Source organism: Crocuta crocuta, unplaced genomic scaffold (assembly GCF_008692635.1).
Source record: "Crocuta crocuta isolate KB4526 unplaced genomic scaffold, BGI_CrCroc_1.0 scaffold216, whole genome shotgun sequence".
NCBI lineage: Eukaryota > Metazoa > Chordata > Mammalia > Carnivora > Hyaenidae > Crocuta > Crocuta crocuta.
Window position 1 is genome coordinate 5,771,885 of NW_027531504.1, and position 20,200 is coordinate 5,792,084.

The 20,200-nt window shown below is 35.6% G+C and overlaps 1 protein-coding gene across 3 annotated transcripts in view; it reads left to right on the forward strand.

Annotated features, from left to right (window-relative positions):
• The window catches only part of NTN4 (netrin 4), a 121,280-nt gene that overhangs the window by 61,350 nt on the left and 39,730 nt on the right, over positions 1-20,200 (forward strand). For all 3 annotated transcript variants that reach the window (XM_077772148.1, XM_077772150.1, XM_077772149.1), the window contains exon 4: positions 18,639-18,765. In XM_077772148.1, the coding sequence (XP_077628274.1) occupies positions 18,639-18,765 (127 nt within the window). The remainder of the gene's footprint in view (positions 1-18,638; positions 18,766-20,200) is intronic.

Sequence of the window (20,200 nt, forward strand, 5' to 3'; positions counted from 1 at the left end):
TAAATTAATAAGACAAAGACTCCGGAAATAAATCTAGATAACTATGATAAATTGATTTTTAACAAAGATGTCCAGATTATTCAATGGAAAAAGAAGACTCTTTTCAATAAATTGTATAGGGACAACAGAATAACCACATGCAAAAGAATTTAGACCCCTTTCTTACACCACATACAAAAATTAACTTAAAAGGATCAAAGACAAATGTAGACCTAAAATTATAAAACTCTTAGAATGAAACAGATGTAAATCTCTGTGACTTTGGATTAGGAAATGGTTTCTTAGATTTGACACCAAAATCACAGAGCAACAAAAGAAAACATAAATAAATTGGACTTCATCAAAAGTAAAAACTTTGTGCATCCAAAGATGCTATTGGGGTGCCTGGTCAGTTCAGTTGGTAGAGCATGCAACTTTTAATCTTGGGGTTGTAAGTTCAAGCCTCACACTGGGTTTGGAGATTCACTTAAAAGTGAAAAGACAGAAAGGGCAAGATGGTGGCCAAATAGAAGGACCCTAGGCTCACCTAGTCCCACGAATACAACTAGGTAACTATCAAATTATCCTAAATACCCCAGAAGTTGATACAAAGACTGACAGAACAAACTCCACAATTAAAGGTAGAGAAGAGGCCACAATGAAGAAGGTAGGAAGTGTGGAGACTTGGTTCAGGAGAGAAAGAGATCATGGCCACTGCAGTGGGGATGGAGCCATGGTCATGGAGAAGGGTAAGAAATGGACAGGAGAGTGCAAAGGGAAGAAGCCTTAGAGTAATTTGCTTGAAAACTGAGAGGGACTGAATTGCATGAGTTCTTAGAACTAACACAACTTAAAGCCTGGAGTTTTAGAAGTCAGCAGGCTTGGGTCAGGGAAGACCCCTAGGGCATTGGAGCTCCTCTTGGAGAGAAGACAGAGCAAATAGCCCTTGGACATACAGCATGGAAACCGCAATCTAAAGAGCTCTTTAGGCACACAGTGGACAGGTTACTTATTCATCTCCAAGCATGTCCCAGAGAGGCTGTGTTCACAAAGACACCCTTCCAGGAACAAAGGAACTAGCAGGTGCCATTTCTACTCCACCCTGTAGCATACGCACAGGGCCATTTGTGGGAACTAGTTCAGTACCAATAATCACTACCTAACTTGCTTACATCCAGCCCTGCCCCACCATACTCTGGTGGAACTGCCCTTCCCAATCACGCTTGCCTCAGTACCAGTACAACAGGCTCTCTCCCCCAGACCAGCCCAAACTCCTGCCCACACTGTCTCGAGATCTGGGAATTTTGCAGGTTCCTGCAGCAGTGGCAACAGGTCTCATTTCACAAGCAGACTAGAGCACACCTAGTTAAAATGCACCACATTCCAGGGACCAAACACTGCCCACAATAGGCAAAGAGAGTCTCTGCAGACAACTGGCCTGAAGAATAAATGGTCAGGACACAACAGCAGAGCATACACAGCATACACTGGAGACACTCCCTGAAGTGCCAGACCATGGGGGACAGGGCATTACAGAACCTCTTCTTCATAAGGTCAAGAAGAGGAGACATAGCTGACTTTTCTAACACAGAGAAGCAGGCACAGAGACTCAGACAAAATGAGAAAACAAAGGAATTTGTCCCAAATGAAAGAATAGGACAAGGCCATGGCCAGAGATCTAAGTGAAACAGATATAAGTAACATGCCTTATACAGAATTTAAAGTAATGATCATAAAGATACTCACCGAACTTCAGAAAAGAGTGGAAGGCACCAGTGAGACCATTAACACAGAGATAAGTAATAACATAGCATAAATAAAGGGCCCAATAAACAAAGTCAGAAATACTTGATGGAAGGAAGAGCAGGCTGGAAGAAAGAGAGAAACTAATTAATGACCTAGAAAACAAAGTAATGGAAAGTAATCAAGCTGAATGAAAGAGAGCAAAAAGAATCATGCAAAATGAGAATATGCTTACAGAACTCAGTGACTCCATCAAATGTAATAACATTTGTATTACAGGGGTCCCAGAAGAAGAGAGAGAAAAGAGGGCAAAAAAATTTCTTGAAGAAATAATAGCTGAAAACTTCCCTGAGAAAGGAAACAGAAATCCAGATTCAGGAGGCACAGGGAACCCTCAGCAAAATCAACTAAAGCAGATCCATACCAAGATGTATTGTAATTAAAATAGCAGAACATAGTGATAAAGAAAAATCTTTAAAGCACCAACACAACACAAAAGAAGACAGTAACATACAGGGGAAACCCCATAAGGCTATCAGTGGATTTGGCTGAAACTTTCCAAGGCAGAAGAGACTGGCATGATATAGTCAAAGTGCTGAATGGAAAAAAATTTGCGGCCAAGAATGTATCCAGCAGGGCTGTCATTCAGAATAGGAGAGAGAAAGAATTTCCTAGACAAACAAAAACTAAAGGAGTTTATGAGCACTAAACCAACCCAGCAAGAAATATTAAAGGGGACTCTGTGAGTGGAAAGGAAAGACCAAAAGGTAGGAAACACATAAGGAATAAGAATAAATATTTCTTAAAAAAAAAAATCAGTCAAGGAACTCACAAAATAAAAGGATGTAAAATATAACATCTAAATATAATATATACATATATATAATAATATAAAAATGGGGAGGAGAGGAGGGAAGAATAGATTCAAAATTAAATGACAACCAACTTAATATAGGCTGCTATATGCAAAAGATATTACATACATATGGAAAGAAATAAAGGGAAAGAAATCCAAATATATGACTAAATAAAACCAGCCAACCATGAAAAAGAGAAAGACAAGAAAGGATCACAGAAAATCTTCAGAAATGACCCCAAAACAAGAAATAAAATGGCAATAAATACATAGCTATCAATAATTACTTTGAATGTGAATAGACTAAATGCTCCAGTCAAAGCCAAGGTGACAAAATGGATTAAAAAAATATATACAGCCTACAAGAGACTCATTTTAGACCTAAAGATACCTGCAGATTGAAAGTGAGGGGAATAGAGAAACATTTATTTTACAAATAGATGTTAAAAGAAAGATGGAGTAGGGGCGCCTGGGTGGCTTAGTCGGTTAAGCGTCTGACTTTCGCTTAGGTCATGATCTCACGGATCATGGGTTCGAGCCCCGCGTCGGGCTCTGTGCTGACTGCCAGTTCAGAGCCTGGAGCCTGTTTCAGTCTGTGACTCCCTCTCTCTCTGACCCTCCCCTGCTCACGCTGTCTCTCTCTCTCTCTCCTAAAAAATAAATAAAACATTAAAAAAAAAAAAAAGAAAGACGGAGTAGCAATACTTCTATCAGATAAAATAGACGTTAAAATAAAGACTGTAACAAAGAAGGTCACTATATAATCATAAAGGGGACAACACCACAAGAAGATATAACAGTTGTAAGTACTTATGCACCCAACATGAAACATCAAATACATAAAACAGTTATGTAACAACTGTTACATAATATAACTGTTAACAAATATAAAGGAACTAATCGATAATAATACAATAATAGTAGGGGACTTTTTCTTTTTTATTTAAAAAGACTTTTTAAATCTTTATTTTTGGAGACAAAGACAGAGAGTGAGTTGGGAGAGGCAGAGAGAGTGGGAGACAAAGAACTCCAAGTGAGCTCCAGGCTCAACATCACTCATCATTAGGGAAATGCAGATCAAAATCAAAATGAGATATCACACAATGGATAAAATCAACAACACAAGAAGCAATAGGTGTTGGCAAGGATCTGGAGGAAAAGGAACCCTCTGGCCCTGTTGGTGGGAATGCAAACTGGTGCAGCCACTCTGAAAAACAGTATGGAGGTTCCACAAAAAGTTAAAAATAGAACTACCCTACTATCCACTAATGGCACTACTAGGTATTTACCCCCCAAAATATAAACAACACTAATTCAGAGAGATATAGGCACCCCTATGTTTACAGTAGCATTATTTACAATAGCCAAGATACGGAAGCAGCCCAAGTGACCACTGATGGAAGAATGGATAAAGAAGATGTGGCATATATATGCAATGGAATATTCACCCATAAAAAAGAATGAAATCTTGCCATTTGCAACAATGTGGATGAAGCTAGAATGTATTATGCTAAGTGAAATAAGTCAGTCAGAGAAAGGCAAATACCATGTGATTTCACTCATATGTAGAATTTAAGAAACAAAACAAATGAGCAAAGCAAAAGAAAAAAGAAAGACAAACCAAGAAATAGACTCTTAACCATAGAGAACAAACTGATGGTTACCAGAGGGGGAAATGGGTGAAATAGGTGATGGGGATTAAAGCGTGCACTTGTGATGAGCACCAGGTGATATATGGAGTTACTGAATCACTATATCATACTCCTGAAACTAAAATAACACCATATGTTAACTATATTAGAATTAAAATACAAATTAAAAAAAAAAGGAAAGATGACTATCTGAGAAAACAACCATACTTTAAGCAGAAAGATGTCAAATAAATGCTTAATGTCTAAAAAAAAAAAAAAATGAAAAGACAACCCACATAATGGGAGAAAATATTTGCAAATCATATATCTGATAAGAGTCTAATATCTAGAATATATGAATAATTCTTATGACTCAAAAATAAAAAGACAAATAACCCAACTTCAAAACAGCAAAGTTTGAGTACACATTTCTCCATAGAAGATATGCAAATGGACAATTAGCACATGAAAAGATCCTCAACATTCTTGGTCACTAGGAAATGCAAATCAAAACCACAATGAGATACCACTTCACACCCATTAGGATGACTATAATAAAAAAGATAGATAGTAATAAATGTAGGCTAGGATATAGAAAAATTAGAACTCTAATACATTGCTAATGAGAATGTAAAGTGATGGTGTTGCTGTGGAAGACAGTCTGGCAGTTCCTTAAAAAATTTAGCATAGAGTTACCATATGACCCAGCAATTCTTCTCCTCAGTATATACCCAAGTGAATTGAAAACACTTATCTACATAAAACTGTGGACATGAATATTCATAGCAGCATTATTCATAATTGCCAAAAAGTGGAAACAACCATAATATCCTTCAATTAATGAATGGGTAAACAAAATGTGGTATCTATACAATGGAATATTACCTTATCAAAAATAGTGAAATTATGGAAGGAGCTCAAATGTTCACTGAATGAACATATATATATATATAATGGAATATTATTCAGCCACAAAAAAGAATGAAATCTTACCATTTGCAATCATGTGGATGTAGCTAGAGTGTATTATGCTAAGTTAAATAAGTCAGTCAGAGAAAGACAAATACTGTATGATTTCACTCACATGTGGAATTTAAGAAAAAAAACACAAATGAACATAGGGAAAAGGAAAAAGAGAGAGAGAGAGGCAAACCATAAGAGAGACCATTAACTATAGAGAACAAACAGGGTTGCTGGAGGGGAGGTGGGTAGAGGGATGGGCTAAATGGGTGATGGGCATTAAAGAGGGCATTTGTTGTGATGAGTATTGGGTGTTATATATAAGTGATGAATCACTAAATTCTATTCTTGAAACTAATATTTTGCTATATGTTAACAAACTGGAATTTAAATAAAAACTTGAAACATAATAGATACACAAAGAAAGCTACATATATTTTTTAAAAAGGAATATTATTCAACTATAAAAAGGAATGAACTACTGATGCAACATGAATGAACCTTGAAAACATGGTAAGTGAAAGAAGCAAGACACAAAAGACCACTAATGGTCTTTTGCATTATGTCTTTTGTAGGAAATGCCCAGAATAGGCATATCCATAAGGACAGTAGTAGTTACCAGGAGTCAGGGAAAAATGGGGAGTGGCTGTTTAATGGGCATGAGGTTTATTTGGGGTGTGATGAAAATGCTCTGGAATTAGATTATGGTATTTATTACACATTTTGATATACTAATGACCACTGATTTGTATACTTTAAAAATGGCTGAAATGATAAATTTTATGTTACATGAATATAATCATAATAAGAAAAATTAATAGCTAAACAAACAAACAAAAATCCATGGCTGGTTATATAAGAATTTTGCAGAATGAATATATTTCTTTTAAAGTCCTGGTCATTAAGCTGACTGTTTTTAATAGCAATAGCTTTGAATGGGTGGGTATTGAAGAAAACTAATTCTTCCAAATGCTGTGGCTATTGTTTCTGGCCATATACAGATGACCACATGACAGCATTCTGATAGAGTTGCCAAACAAGCATATTTTTCATATGAGCATATTCAGTAATGAAACTACATTTTATAAGATTCACCTAGAAACAAGCACTTTTCCAATATGAAAAGAAGCATCTGAATGAATTAATTAATTCGACAACAAAAGACTATGGAAGAAAACATGCCTTAGAAACTGGCTTCTTGTACTACAATGAGGGGCTCATTTATCTTAAACAAGTCAACTTTTGTAACACCCTCTGTACTGTATAGAATACTGAGTGACAGTCAAACAGAGCTGTCAAGAAAGAAGGAAAACAGTGGGAAATGTGAACTAGAGGGAATTAAATTAAAAAAAAAACTCTGTAAGAAAATGCAAAATAGTCTGTGACAAGGAATTTTCCTTTAAAATAACCAGAAGCTATGTGAACACATTGAGCAAGTGAATGTCAGTGGGGTGAAAAGTATTATTAATCCCCCACAGCATTTCTAATAGAATTTACCTGGCCCCCAACTAATTATAAAAACCATCTAAATCTGAAAAGACATTGAATAAATCCTCACAAATCCTTCTTTCATTCTCATGTCAAATGCTGCTTGACAGGTAAGTTGCTTACAAAATGAGTTCTACTAGTTTTTCCCTTCACTTAATTTCCCAGGTTCTTGTCTCATTGTTATTGTGTTAATAGTTTTAACAGCATATTAGAAGTTATATATTGTTAGTTTCACCCTTGCTTTTTTTCCCCAAAAATATTAAAATCAAGTAAGTACTAAGAAATTGAAAGTGATATCCCTTTTCCCCTCAAAGAGATTTTATCATGAGACATTTTAGGTGTTGGTGGGAAGGAAAAAAAGCATCCTGATTACCTCACTGTTCTAAGATGGAGCCTCTAATATTTTAGGACTCTCTTGTGAGTTGTGTTCCAGTCTATCACTGATTGGCATTGTGACCTTCGAAAAGTTTCAGTGTATAAAGACAAGTGCAAAGTGAAGTTATGAAAACAAGACTTAACGAGATCAAATGAAGAACAGACATGAAGTGGCTCAAATGGCTATGTAACAACCATCCTAGAAAACTCAACACAGTGACCAGATAGCAATTTGGCTTGAAAGAAACTTCAGATTACTTAGCTATATACTGATATAGTTTCTCATACAGTTTTATAGAAAACTCAAACTTTGCCTAAAGGCAAGAACTATAGCAAGAATCTAATAATATTTGCCAACCTTCTCTTGTTCTATATCTTACAGCTGAACAAATTGTGGCTGTTACAGAGAAGAGAAGCTAATTTGATATTATAAGGCAAGAAAGCCTTAGATACACTGAAATAAACATCTTAAAATCCTGGTGCCTGACTTTATTGTCATTGTACACATGCAAATCTCAAACAATTATGCATATAATCTAGCTCTGGTCACTTATATGATTTATACAAATAAACCTGTCTGTTAGACATCATTTTTAAAAGCCCAGTAGTCAGAAGTATTTCTTAAAATCCATTGGAAACAAAAAACAAATAAAAAACAGTTCTATGCAATGAAGAATGGTGGGGGGGGAAATTGCATAGGTAGATAATAGAATGATCTTATGTAATCTTCATAAGCCTCCTGGGCATCACAATACTTATTTCAATGCTATTTGTATTTTTATGGCAAAAATATTTATTACAGTCCCCAGAGGAAAGATAAAGTACCTGATGATAGTGAAAAGAGGAAGCTAGTAGAATTAATCTTTTGAAAATATAAGATACTCAAAAGCCCCTTAGCTATATAAAACAAGTTGAAATTCCACTTTTAGAAGTACATGCTCAAGCAGTCTTGATAAAAGAACTTTAGGATAGATGAACATGTACATGTACGTGTAAGAAATGGCAATGTTAAAGGGTAAAGCTGTTAAGAGGGAAGCCATGACTCTCATACAGATATAAAATAAACATAGGTCAACAATTTTGTTTAATGCATTAATTAATGAAGACATTACAACTTGTTCAAGGAAGAATTGAAAAAACCATACATACACAGGCAAATAAAGAATATTGAATATACTTACAAATAGATGCAAAGCATCTTTCTCAAAAGATGGTACCTTTAAAGATGGGAGGCTTCTCCCAAAGGAATAAGACTAATAATCCACTTAAGGCCAGGACACCCAAGGCTCACTTTGAATCCAAACTAGCCTCTGTCCTGAAGAGCTCTTAAGCCCCTGGTAATAAATAAAAGTAGTCCCTATCCCTGTACTTGCAAAAAAAAAAAGAGAGAGAGATTTTTCTTTGTTCTAGAAAAGCAATAATCTGAAAGGTGAGTGAGAATCCTACCTAAAATTACTCAAGGACCCAAATTTAAACTAAAGTGCTCACTTACAAAAAGAACGCTGTTGAGTCAATAGTACATTTTAAAACAATGGGGATATTTTAAAGCCTTCTTTCACTTGGCTTTTTAAATGAGGTTATTTCATTAGCAGTATTTTTAAATCCAAAAGTGTTTTGCAATTTATTTGAAAGGCCCAAATTATGCTTTTCTCTGCCCTGAAGCAGTTTCTACCTTCTTTAATGCAGATAGGTAGGTTTGGAGAGGGGTTTTTTTGCTTTCTTTTGTCAGTCGGTTGAGCATCGACTTCAGCTCAGGTCATGATCTCATGGTTAGTGAGTTCAAGGCCCGTGTCAGGCTCTGTACTAACAGCTCAGAGCCTGGAGCCTGCTTCAGATTCTGTCTCCTTCTCTCTCTGCCCCTTCCCCACTCATGCTGTGTTTCTCTGTCTCAATAATAAATACACATTAAAAAGGGGCCATGATGTATGTTGAAAGATAACCCATGAAACCTGATTTTTAGTTCTTAGTTCTAGCTGTAATACTATTTAAAAAAAGATCTGCTGAACTATATCTTTGAATAATCTTGGAATAAATGCTCACAATTTGGAGTACACAAAGTTGGTAGCACATGTAAATTCTGTGTGTCTTATATGTATGTTTCTGAATACTCCTTCAATTCCTGATTTTTTGTGGTAAAGAGCGTGCACAATAGCACAAATAAACTGCCATTTAGATATACAAATCACAGGTTTAGGGCATATGGAATTTTGTACATGAAGAAATGGAAATAATCAGCAATCTGAATCTAAAGATGTATCTGAATCATTAGGTTATGCATTATATTCTCCTTAACCATTCTCCATGACCTTTATTAATACTGACTATAAAAACCATCACACTATGTGATATTACTATCCCTACCAGATCACATCTAATAGGGAGAATAAATAACATAAAAGAGGTGCTATCCACAAAGAGCAAATGTTTAATTAGGGTTCATTACATTCCTGTTATCTCCATTTGTAAATGTATTCACTGGAGTTTCTGATAAGTAAAATTTGCAGTGGCCCATAGATGCCCCTAGGAGGCATCAGAATTTTCAGTGCTCATATAGGTTTTACATTGAACTGACAGACTGTAAAAGTATCCTCCATCTCTATGTGCTCTAAACTTATTCAAGCCAGGTGTGGGAAGTGGGGAGGCCAATTTTCCTCTATTCTCCTATCTCCAAAACTTCAAGGCTTCTACCAGAGGAATAAGACTAGTAATCCAATCAAGGCCAGGACACCCATGAAATGGCTCACTTGGAGTCCAAACCAGCCTTTGTGCTGAAGAACTCAAGGACAAGTTGGTTTGGAACACACCTATTTTATTTAGGTAACACGCTCAAGGAACTTGGTCAAAGTGGATCTCTCAAAATCCTATTCCCCAGGGTTTTATCCCAGCATAGGTTAGGGATTAAGATCAAGACTCATGTCAGACTACCAGAATTCAAATACAGTAGCTTCACCCCTTCCTGGCTTTTGTGACCTTAGGCAAAGTATCTAAACTCTTCAAACTTCAGTTTCCTTCTTTGTGAAATGGCAATGATAATTGTACTTACCTTATAGGGTTCTTGTGTACATCCAATGAGTTAATGCTTATACAATGAACCAGAACAGTGCCCAGTATATAGTACTGCTCAATATTAGCCTCTACTACTATTATTGTTATTATTTTGTTATTATTTATCCTCATATTATTATTATTATTATTTCCCTCCATGACTGACCCATGTTCCTTAAGCTTATAGATCTCCCAGAGCAACTATAGATGACTACTACAGATAAGAACATATTTACCAACATGTCTTGCCCAGATGTGAACTAGTATACACCTTATAGGAAGCAGTCTAGACAAACTTGAATGTCTTTCAATCCTACTGTACCCAAAATCCTGTTTTGTGACAAACAACTGAAAGCACCCCATTCCCACTTTAAATGTTTTTTAGTGTTTTATTATTTTTTGAAAGAGAGATAGAGAGAGAAAGAGAGACTGAGTGGGGGAGGGGCAGAGAGAGAGGGAGACAACAGAATCTGAAGCAGGCTCCAGGCTCTCAGTGCTCCCTTAAAATATATTTACTGAATGAAAAGAATTAACACATATACATTGAAAACCTATTCTATGCAGTTACTGGAGATTCAAAGAAATTTAACTCACTGGTTCTTTTCCTGCAAGGGCTTACAGTCTAGAGGAGAGAGGCAGATAAACATATTATTACCATGCAGTGTACTAAATGCAATTTTCTTTTTTTTTTTTAAATATTTTTTTTATTTCTAGGTGAGAGAGCGCGACAGCATGAGCAGGGAAGGGTCAGAGAGAGAGGGAGACACAGACTCTGAAACAGGCTCCAGGCCCTGAGCTGGCAGTCAGCACAGAGCCCGACGTGGGGCTCGAACCCACGAACCGTGAGATCATGACCTAAGTGAAAGTCGGACGCTTAACCGACTAAGCCACCCAGGCGCCCCTTAAATGCAATTTTCTTATGAAATTTGTATTGGCTCCATTCATGCTTTTGTTCAGCTCTATCAGCCAGCCAGCCAGGTTCTTGGCAAGATAGTGAATGTAGGCATAGTATGTCTTTAGCTCCTTCCCTTAAGACATTCCCTTTCCCTCCATCAGGAAGCCACTTCATCCTCTATCTAGGCAACTCTGCGTCCAGTTCTGGGATTGAGAACAGATGGTTATAATCTCAGCTGATATGTTTTTTGTTAATAATTAAGGATTTGCCCCTTCTGAGCATAAGTACATTGTTATAGGGAGCTCCTGGATCTACAACCCCATTTAAGAGCTAATAATTTCAGACAAGTGGCTGAGAAAAGTCTCAAAGTATTGACCAATTTTCATTCTTTAATCATATTATTTTCTGCTCTATACCTATCTTTATTTTATTGCCCATACTTTCTCAAAAGAGCTGTTTTCTCCAGTGTCCATGTTCAGACCAATGAATAGATTGTAAAACTTTTCAATTGGTTGCATTCTTGCTATATAGTTATTATTGGGCAAGGGTTGGGAATCAGCCTTCAACCAATTTTGCCCCATTCTGACAGTATGTTTCAAGCCGCCTTTTCCACCAAACCCAATTATTATGCTTCATATTCACCATAGAACTCCCACATCTTCTGTTAAATTAAAACATGCAAACCTTTAACGGAGAAAAGGAATATTTTGTTTGTTAATGAAAAGACATGTTTTCCTCACAATGCTCTCTATTCAAAGGTTTGTGCTGTAGTATTGTTGCCCATGTTTTTGTCCTCTATTAGAGGAGCAGGTTCTAACAGGCTAGCCCATTATTAGAATTTATCTCTTTTCATGCATAAGAAGTTCATTCTTTTCTAAGTTAATCCTTTTCTTTAAAAGGGACTTACTATCTCTTTAGAAATTAATCAGTTTTTGCCTTCACATTTTGTCTTAAATTGCTGCATTGCATTATTCTACTTCTAAATCATTTGTCATAGCTAAATGGAGTTCCATGAATTGCTGCAGCTGCCTTTAAGTGGGCATTTTCCTTTGGTTCATAGAATAGGCACTGTTTGCATTCTCTTTTCACAAACATTTTTTAAAGTTACAATGACAGTATGAAAGAAGACTCATTTTTCCATTGGAATTCAAAGTTGAATGGTAAAGATGAAAATAAAATCATGTATATGTAAACAATAATGGCACAATACCACAAGGAAATTACTTAATTTATGAAATTCAAGAATTTCTGAATACTTAGCTGTAAAGTCTTCCCCTTCCCCCCCAACTTTCATTGTAATTTTTAGTAGGACACGAACAACAGCTGTTCCTTTCTTTCTTGGAAAGCAGTTGGGAAGCAAATTTTATCAGGCATTCCTAAAGGAATTCAATTAATATGAGTCCTCTAAAGCATTAACCAGATTGATTTTTTGCTTTGGTAATTTCCATTATGGTGAATGTCTGTAGTAAGCATCACTAGATGATGAAATATACCTTTATTTAAAAGGCAAGAGCTAGGATGATATTTAGTCCATGATTTCTTTAGTCATGAGCAATGGGGAAAATGAAGCAAGGGAGGAGAAAAATAAAAAAGAATAGAATATATATTAGTTTAGGTATAGTCAGTATCAACAAACGAAAGTCTGTCTTCAGAGATTATTAACATTTATTTACGTTTTCATTTGTATCACAAAAAGTCCCTGCAGGAAAGAAGACATACTCTCCAAGCTCTCCTTTGTTTGATTTTCAGATGATCTGGAAATGTTCTGCATTGGTGAGACAACAAGACCCAGCCCACATGAGTCTTCTTTGGTAGTTAAGAAAAGATTATGGATAGTTAGGAATCATTATTCTGAACATTGAGAAACAGGCCTTAAAATCATAGAACCCTAAGTCTGGTAGGACCCTAAAAGTTGTCTAAGGCAATCTCTCATCTAATGTTTAAATATTTTATAACATCTTAATAAGTGACTGTCCAGTGATTACCCGACACTGCCAGTCATCCAATTCTCACAACCTCTTGCCATGGCCAATTCCGTCAACTCCATGGCTTCAGACTACCAGAAGGCTCTCTGCCCCAAAAGCAACAACAATGAAAAACTAGCTTTTCTAAGCAAGGCCCATCTGTCTTATAGGGATGGATTTGAAAGATAATAATTTCCTCATTTTACCGCCACGTAGATTCCTGTGTTTTTAGCCTAAATATGAAGAAAAGTGTATTTTCTCTCCTATCTTTTTGGCTCTATTATATATTTGTCACTAAAGTGCATAGCTACTAACGATCATTCTGTTTCAAAAATTGCTGAAATTACTGGTTCAAAGCTTGCATGAGTCCTTCCCTATAAGTATGCTAAAAATGACTTGCAAATAGATTAATATTAGTAACTATAAGTAATCCTAGATACAAGTAGAAAATTTTTTTAATGTTTATTTATTTATTTTGAGAGAGAGCATAGGCAAGGGGCAGAGAGAGAAGGGGAGAGAGATTCCCAAGCAGGCTCTGTGCTAACTGTAGGGCTCAATCCATGGTATCATGACCTGAGCTGAAATAAAGAGTTGGATGCTTAACTGACTAAACCACCCACACGTCCCAGTAGGAAAAAATTTGACATTAATAGAATAAAGTAGTTAGTATAAGGGAGGGGGTTATGAAATGCATAGAATATCCAAAATGCTCAGGAATACTTCTTAGGTAATTAGGAGTTATAAATTTGTTATTAAAGTCAATTTCTCCTTTTCCAATTAGACAGCCAGATACCACTCTTCTTCAACTAAATCTTAAGTACATAATCTCATTTTCTGCCCTTTATCTAATTCATGTTTGTATACCAAACAAGAGCTGTTTAACTTGTTACTAAAGATTCCTTTTTCTGTTGTTGTTTTTTTCTATAAAGGCCTAGTTTTACTTGCACATTTTTCACAAGCATCAAATAGTGGGTGATCTTTCAAGCTTGAACAGTAACAGTTGTATTGCTGAGGAAGGACTTCTTGTTTCAGATGGTCTAGGTAATGATTTACAGCTATTTTTGGTAATTCTCAAAATGACAGCTCCTTGAATTTTTCTGTGTGCAGAAAAATTTGCTAGGCTGGCATTTTTCAGACCCTGGGAGGTTCATCCCAATTCTCAGCATGTGGAAGCAAGGGAATGCTCTGAAATCCTTACTACAGAGGGAATTGACCAGCTCCCATTATCTTGTAATACATGTGATTTTTTGATGAGGTTTCCCTATAGGTCTGTGGCCTCCTGAGGCCTGGAATTTGTGGGCCAGGGCTAACCTATCAGCTGGGCAAAATTACTTAAAGGCCTAAGGCATTCCAAGACCAAACTTGATAAATTGACCTATGATGATAGTTTAGTTCCACCAAAGAAAATGAACAATACTTTGTAGTATCTATCTTTATATAGTACTCAATAAATGGTTGTTTAAAAGTAGATAGGATGCTAAAAGGCAATAATATAAGAATTAACAGCCTTTTAAAATTTTGAACATTATCAGAAAAGACATGTGAGTGCCACTGGCTGTTGGAAAGCAGAAGCTGGGGTAAAAAATATACAGAAAAACCTTGGATTGTGAGTAATTTGTTCTGTGAGTGTTCTGCAAGAGGAGCAAACATTTCTAAGAAGTTTTAACTTGATAAACAAGTGATGTCTTGCAATACTAGTTGTATGTGATGTCGAATGTCACATGATCACAACTGAACCAACGGCTCTTGAAATTAGCTTTACTATACAAATGCTTTGGATTACAAGCATATTTCTGGATTATGCTCTCAAACCAAGGTTTTACTGTATGTGTGTGTATACATATATACATACATATATATACCATATATATGGTAAAGAAATAGTAAAAGACTGTATATATATATATATACACTTATACTGTATGTGTATATATACATACTGTATATATATGTGTGTGTGTGTATATATATATGTGGTAAAGAAATAGTAAAAGAGGAAGGGGAAGAAAGAACACAACAGACAAGACAGGAATGAGGTCAAAAGCTTTTTTTTAAAGAAAAAAACAAGTGTATTTAATATACCTTTTAATCATTTCCTTACACAAAAATCTTCAATGGATCTTCAGTACCTACAGGGTAAATTCCAGCATCGTAAGCTAATATTTAATGTGCTCCATGATCTATATAGAAACAATCTCCCCAGTGCCCTCTTTATTTTTTGACTTTTTTCTAGAATATTCCTTTGGGGTTCTTATCTTCTTGTCTTTGTCTCTAAGGAAAATCCTATGTGTTCTTTAAGACACAGCCTCAAGGACTAAGAAGTTGGATACAAATAGCATTTGCTGACCTTGGTTTTTACCATATTTACGTTAGATTTAACATTTTCTAAAATCCCCCCTTCAGATAGTACCCTGTATAACAGCAGTGGTGAATTAGGGATGGTTTTATCTAGGAATTCTGACTCTAACTTCATTAAATATTTGTATCCTAGGTGTTTTGTGTGTAGTGGTTTTTTTTTTTAATAGGTTATAGAATTAAGAGAATTAATTACAAAACTACTCTTCCCATTAATTTTCATTATGCTACCAACTTCTGCCAGTTATATAAGACTGTCTTCACTTCACTAAACTCTTCAACTTTGAGAATTTTTCTTACTCAGTTTTTCCAAGGACTCCATTTTGCTTGACATCAGCATCTAGCACAAGTAAACAAAGAACCATTCAGGTTTACTAAGAGCCTTTAGAGAATCTTATCACACCACACCAAAGTTATATGATAAAGAGTTTCTATTTTTCATCATGATAAGGAAGGTTGAATTTAAAAGATTTAATAAAAGCAGTTAGACTGGAGGATTTCTACCAGAATATATGAAAAACCAAATTTCCAAAAGCTAGGATTAAAAAAAAAAAAAAACCCACACTCTTATAGATCAGTAAAAAGTGAATTCCTACAGATTCCAAATTGAAGTGCAATTTGTCTTTAGAATTTATCTGGATGTGTGGATGGAGATGTACCTTACAACTCCAGGGAACTTTACATATAAACAGCTCTTAGCAGAGACAGTCACAAAGAGAAGCCCAAGAAAATAGGTAACTGTAACTCAGCTCACACTTGGGCTTTCCAGTACCCAAATCAGTAAATTGAATCTCTAACACTAGTTCCATTTCTATAAGGAAAATTAACAATTTTTTTGCAACATCATCATATACTAAGGAGCTAATCCCAGCCTTTTAAAAAAAGTTATATTCTTTAATTAATCCCTAAGAATTAAAAGGACAGCTATAATTAATTTTCATTAACTACAAAAAACTTACATTATAATACACAGAAATGAAATTTAGATGGCCATCAAAATCATTATTTATTACATTTTCCAGATTATAACACAGGTTTCATATGGATCATTCACAAGGAGCCTGCAATCCTCCATGCCCTATATAATTCCTTGAACTTTTTGTGAGCATAAGGTCTGTAGTAGTCATATCACACACTTGGAGAATGCATAATCCAGAGTGCCTCTACCAGTGGAGAGACACTAAAAGAATTAAAAGAGAAAGGGGCTCTTGGGTAAGAAAACACAATTTACTCTGGGGTTAAATTAGGTCAAGCATAGTTCATCAACATATTGGTAGAGCTATTTCCAGATTTGTTGAATTCTAGGAACTCGTTTTGATTTTGGCCACTCCAAGTACATGTCATTTCATATCACTTCTAATAGCCCCTTTATCATTGCAGTCAAACTATTTTAGCTGTATTGAAATAGATTTTGTTCACAGATTCCTTCTAGCCTCCTAGCACCACAACTTGATTCATTTTGTTTCCTCTTCCTGGAAAGTCTTTTCCCTTCTGCCTTTCAGAAATACTGCCTATCTTTAAGGATCAGCTTAAAACTCAACCCTGTTCCTAAAGCCCTCCATACCTGCTAATCTCTGGTGATTTCTGCATCTTTTAAATTCTAACATTATTTTGTTTTCTTAGATATTTATTGTCTTGTTTATCTGTAATATTTTTATATGTAAATCTTTTATCCAGCTACATTACGCTATTCTCAAACACAAATTATGTTTCGTAATGCTTTGTGTACCAAACATTGCCTAACATATTGCCTATTTTGGTAGTTATATGTTAAATATTTGTTGACTAGTTGATATAATTTATTACTTTCATGCTAATTTACCTTTTATACTGTTTCTCAAGGGGAAAAAAAAACCTCATAGATCCAAATATGGAAACCTCATTCTGAGCTACTTTCTAAAACTCTCATTTGTACAGTCATGACATCATATGTCAGTAAGTGCATTTTAGTACTGGAATTCATGGCAATACTTAGTTACTAGGGAGCATTCAAGATAATCCAAAATGTTAAGTTTTAGAAATTGTTGGTGAGATTATACAAAAAATATTAAAATCCTCATAAAACTGTCAGATCTTAGAGAATTCTACTAAAGTATTCCTCCCTGTGAGAAATACTATTTTAATAAGCCCTTTGAATTATAGGATGAAAAGAAAATCATTACGGTAATTATGACAAAATAAATTCAAAGTCTTAAGTATATATGTATATGTATATTTTTGTTTTTGTTTATTTTTATAATTTTTTTTTTTAGAGAGAGAGAGAGAGACAGCACACAAGTGGAGAAGAGGGGCAGAGGGAGAGAGAGAGAGTCTTAAGCAGACTCCATGCTCAGCATGGAGCTCAACACAGGGCTCAGTCTCACAACCCTGGGATTGTGACCTGAGCTGAAATCAAGACTTGTCAGACACCCTGGTACACCTAGGTGGCTCAGTTGGTTGAGTGTCAGACTTCAGCTTGGGTCATGATCTCACTATTTGTGAGTTAGAGCCCCACACTGGACTCTGTGCTGACAGCTCAGAGCCTGGAACCTGCTTCAGATTCTGTGTCTCCCTCTCTCTCAGCCCCTCCCCAACCCATGCTTTGTCTGTCTCTCTCTCAAACATAAATAAAACAGAAAATAAAAATTTTTTTTAAATCAGATGCTCAAGTGACTGAGTCACTCAGCTGCCTCAAAAATATATACATTTTTGATTGTACAATTTTACTTCTAGAAAACACATTCCAAATAAATAAAGATGGACACAAATAGCTACAAGGGTATTCATTATAGAATTAAAATATATGTAAAAAAATATTTAAAAATCTAAATAACAAAAAACAGGTGATTGGTAAAGTAAGTTGTACACCATACAAGGAAGCCATTAAAAAGTGTGTTGTACAAGAATATTTAATGAAATGGAAAGATGATGTTAATATATTGTTATATGAAAAAAAGAAGTATAGTTATATTTTTAAAGTACTGGAAATATAAACTCCAAATGTTGACTCTGATTATGATATGAGATAATCATATTTACAGATTTCCAAATTTTCTATAGTGAGGATGTAGTACTTTTGTGTAAAGAATTTTAAAAATGTTAAGGCATTAAACATTTAAGTAAATATCTAGCTAGTACCTCAGAATTGTTCATTAGGGTCACATAACCTAGAAAGAAAAATATACATGTAACCTTTTGAATCAATCCCAAGACAAACTGAAGAAAGGATCTCCCACCTTGATGGCTTTTTTAGGAAAGTGTATGAATATCATATTGCTAAAGACAACCAACGAGATAAGACTGTGGGAAGAATATTCCTTCCCAGCATTGTTTGTGCCTCACAGCTCTTACTTTATTTTTGTTTGTAGGTCCATGGGAAGTGTATGTGTAAGCACAACACAGCAGGCACCCACTGCCAACACTGTGCACCGTTATACAATGACCGCCCCTGGGAGGCAGCTGATGGCAAAACAGGATCTCCTAAAGAGTGCAGAAGTGAGTACCAAACCCACAAGACTAAAAACCTTCTTTGTAAAGTAAACTTATCTGTGGACTCCTTGGTCTCTAGAAACACAATATAAAGTGGTGGGTGATAGGCACTGTAACTACACAAATATAGCCCATATCACTGCCCACTAGGACCTCAACCATTGGAAACAATTACTGCTTGCAAAGTTGCCAACGTGACTATTTTACCAACAATGTGTTGCCCAATGCTTGGACACTTTGCAGGATCTAAGCACCCTTCTTGAGAAGTTGACATAACAAAAGCATGGCTAGACTCAAGAGCAACAAGAGTATTATAGCATACAATTACCCTCATAGCTGAGATACTGAATTATAATCATGAAAATAGCTATCTCCAATTCAGTTCTCAAAACAAACCTATAAAGCAGGTGGTGTTAATCCCATTTTAGAGATCAGGAAATTGAGGCTCAGTGAGATTAAGTAATTTGCCAAAGTTAGTAATTGATAGCCAGGACTTGATCACAACTTTTAAGACTCCAAATTAAAATTTTTTTTTCAATAACACCATAATGCCTTTCTTTTAATTTATGATACTTCAAATGACAAATCAGATTTGAAATTAAGCCAGATAGTCCAGAATGGGACTACGTTACCAAGGCTACCTTGGAGTTTCAAGATTAGATAAAAGAGTAAAAAAATATGGGAATAAAAACCATTTTTTCTTTGCAGTTCAAAATGTTCAGAGAAATACACATGCCCATAACAATGTTTATACTCACAAACTTCAATTTTACAAGGATTTAAAGGCAAGCACTGGGGATAACATTGTGGGAAGTCTCTTCCCATACATAATTTGGAATCATAATTGATTTATTTTAGTTTCTAGGAAATGTAAAGGATTTCCTCTAGGCATAAATCCTAAATTATCTTACACTATGTTTTTTAAAGATTATGAATCTGGCCAAAATATCATAACAACACATCAAGGAAACAATGAAGAAACAATAGCACAAACACAGTTGACGTCCACGAAAATGTCTGCATTCTTATTCTAAATCACTCATCAAGAGAATCTAAAGAATTTCTCCTAAATTCCTAGAGTGCCATTCTGGTCCTTTCCACAGACACCAACTGCGTATCTAAAGACACGGAGAACACAGAGACTTGTCACGTGGTGCTATTGATATTATAACCGCCTTAGAGAAATTGTTACAAAAGAAACAGTGCGGGCCTCTTCTCTAAAAAAATTCAGGCTTCTATAGGACACTATCTTATAGTCTCCAGTTCATCAGTAGCTGAGGAATAATAGTACTTCATGAAAGGCAAATCAATCTACGTGCCAAGTTCCTAACCCTTGTCCCCCAGAAGGTTCCTTCCAGGCTTGTCAGTGAGCACGAATTCAGGCCTATATCTGCAATATGAATTTTCATTTTCAAATAATGCCTGACAATGTGGTGTTTTC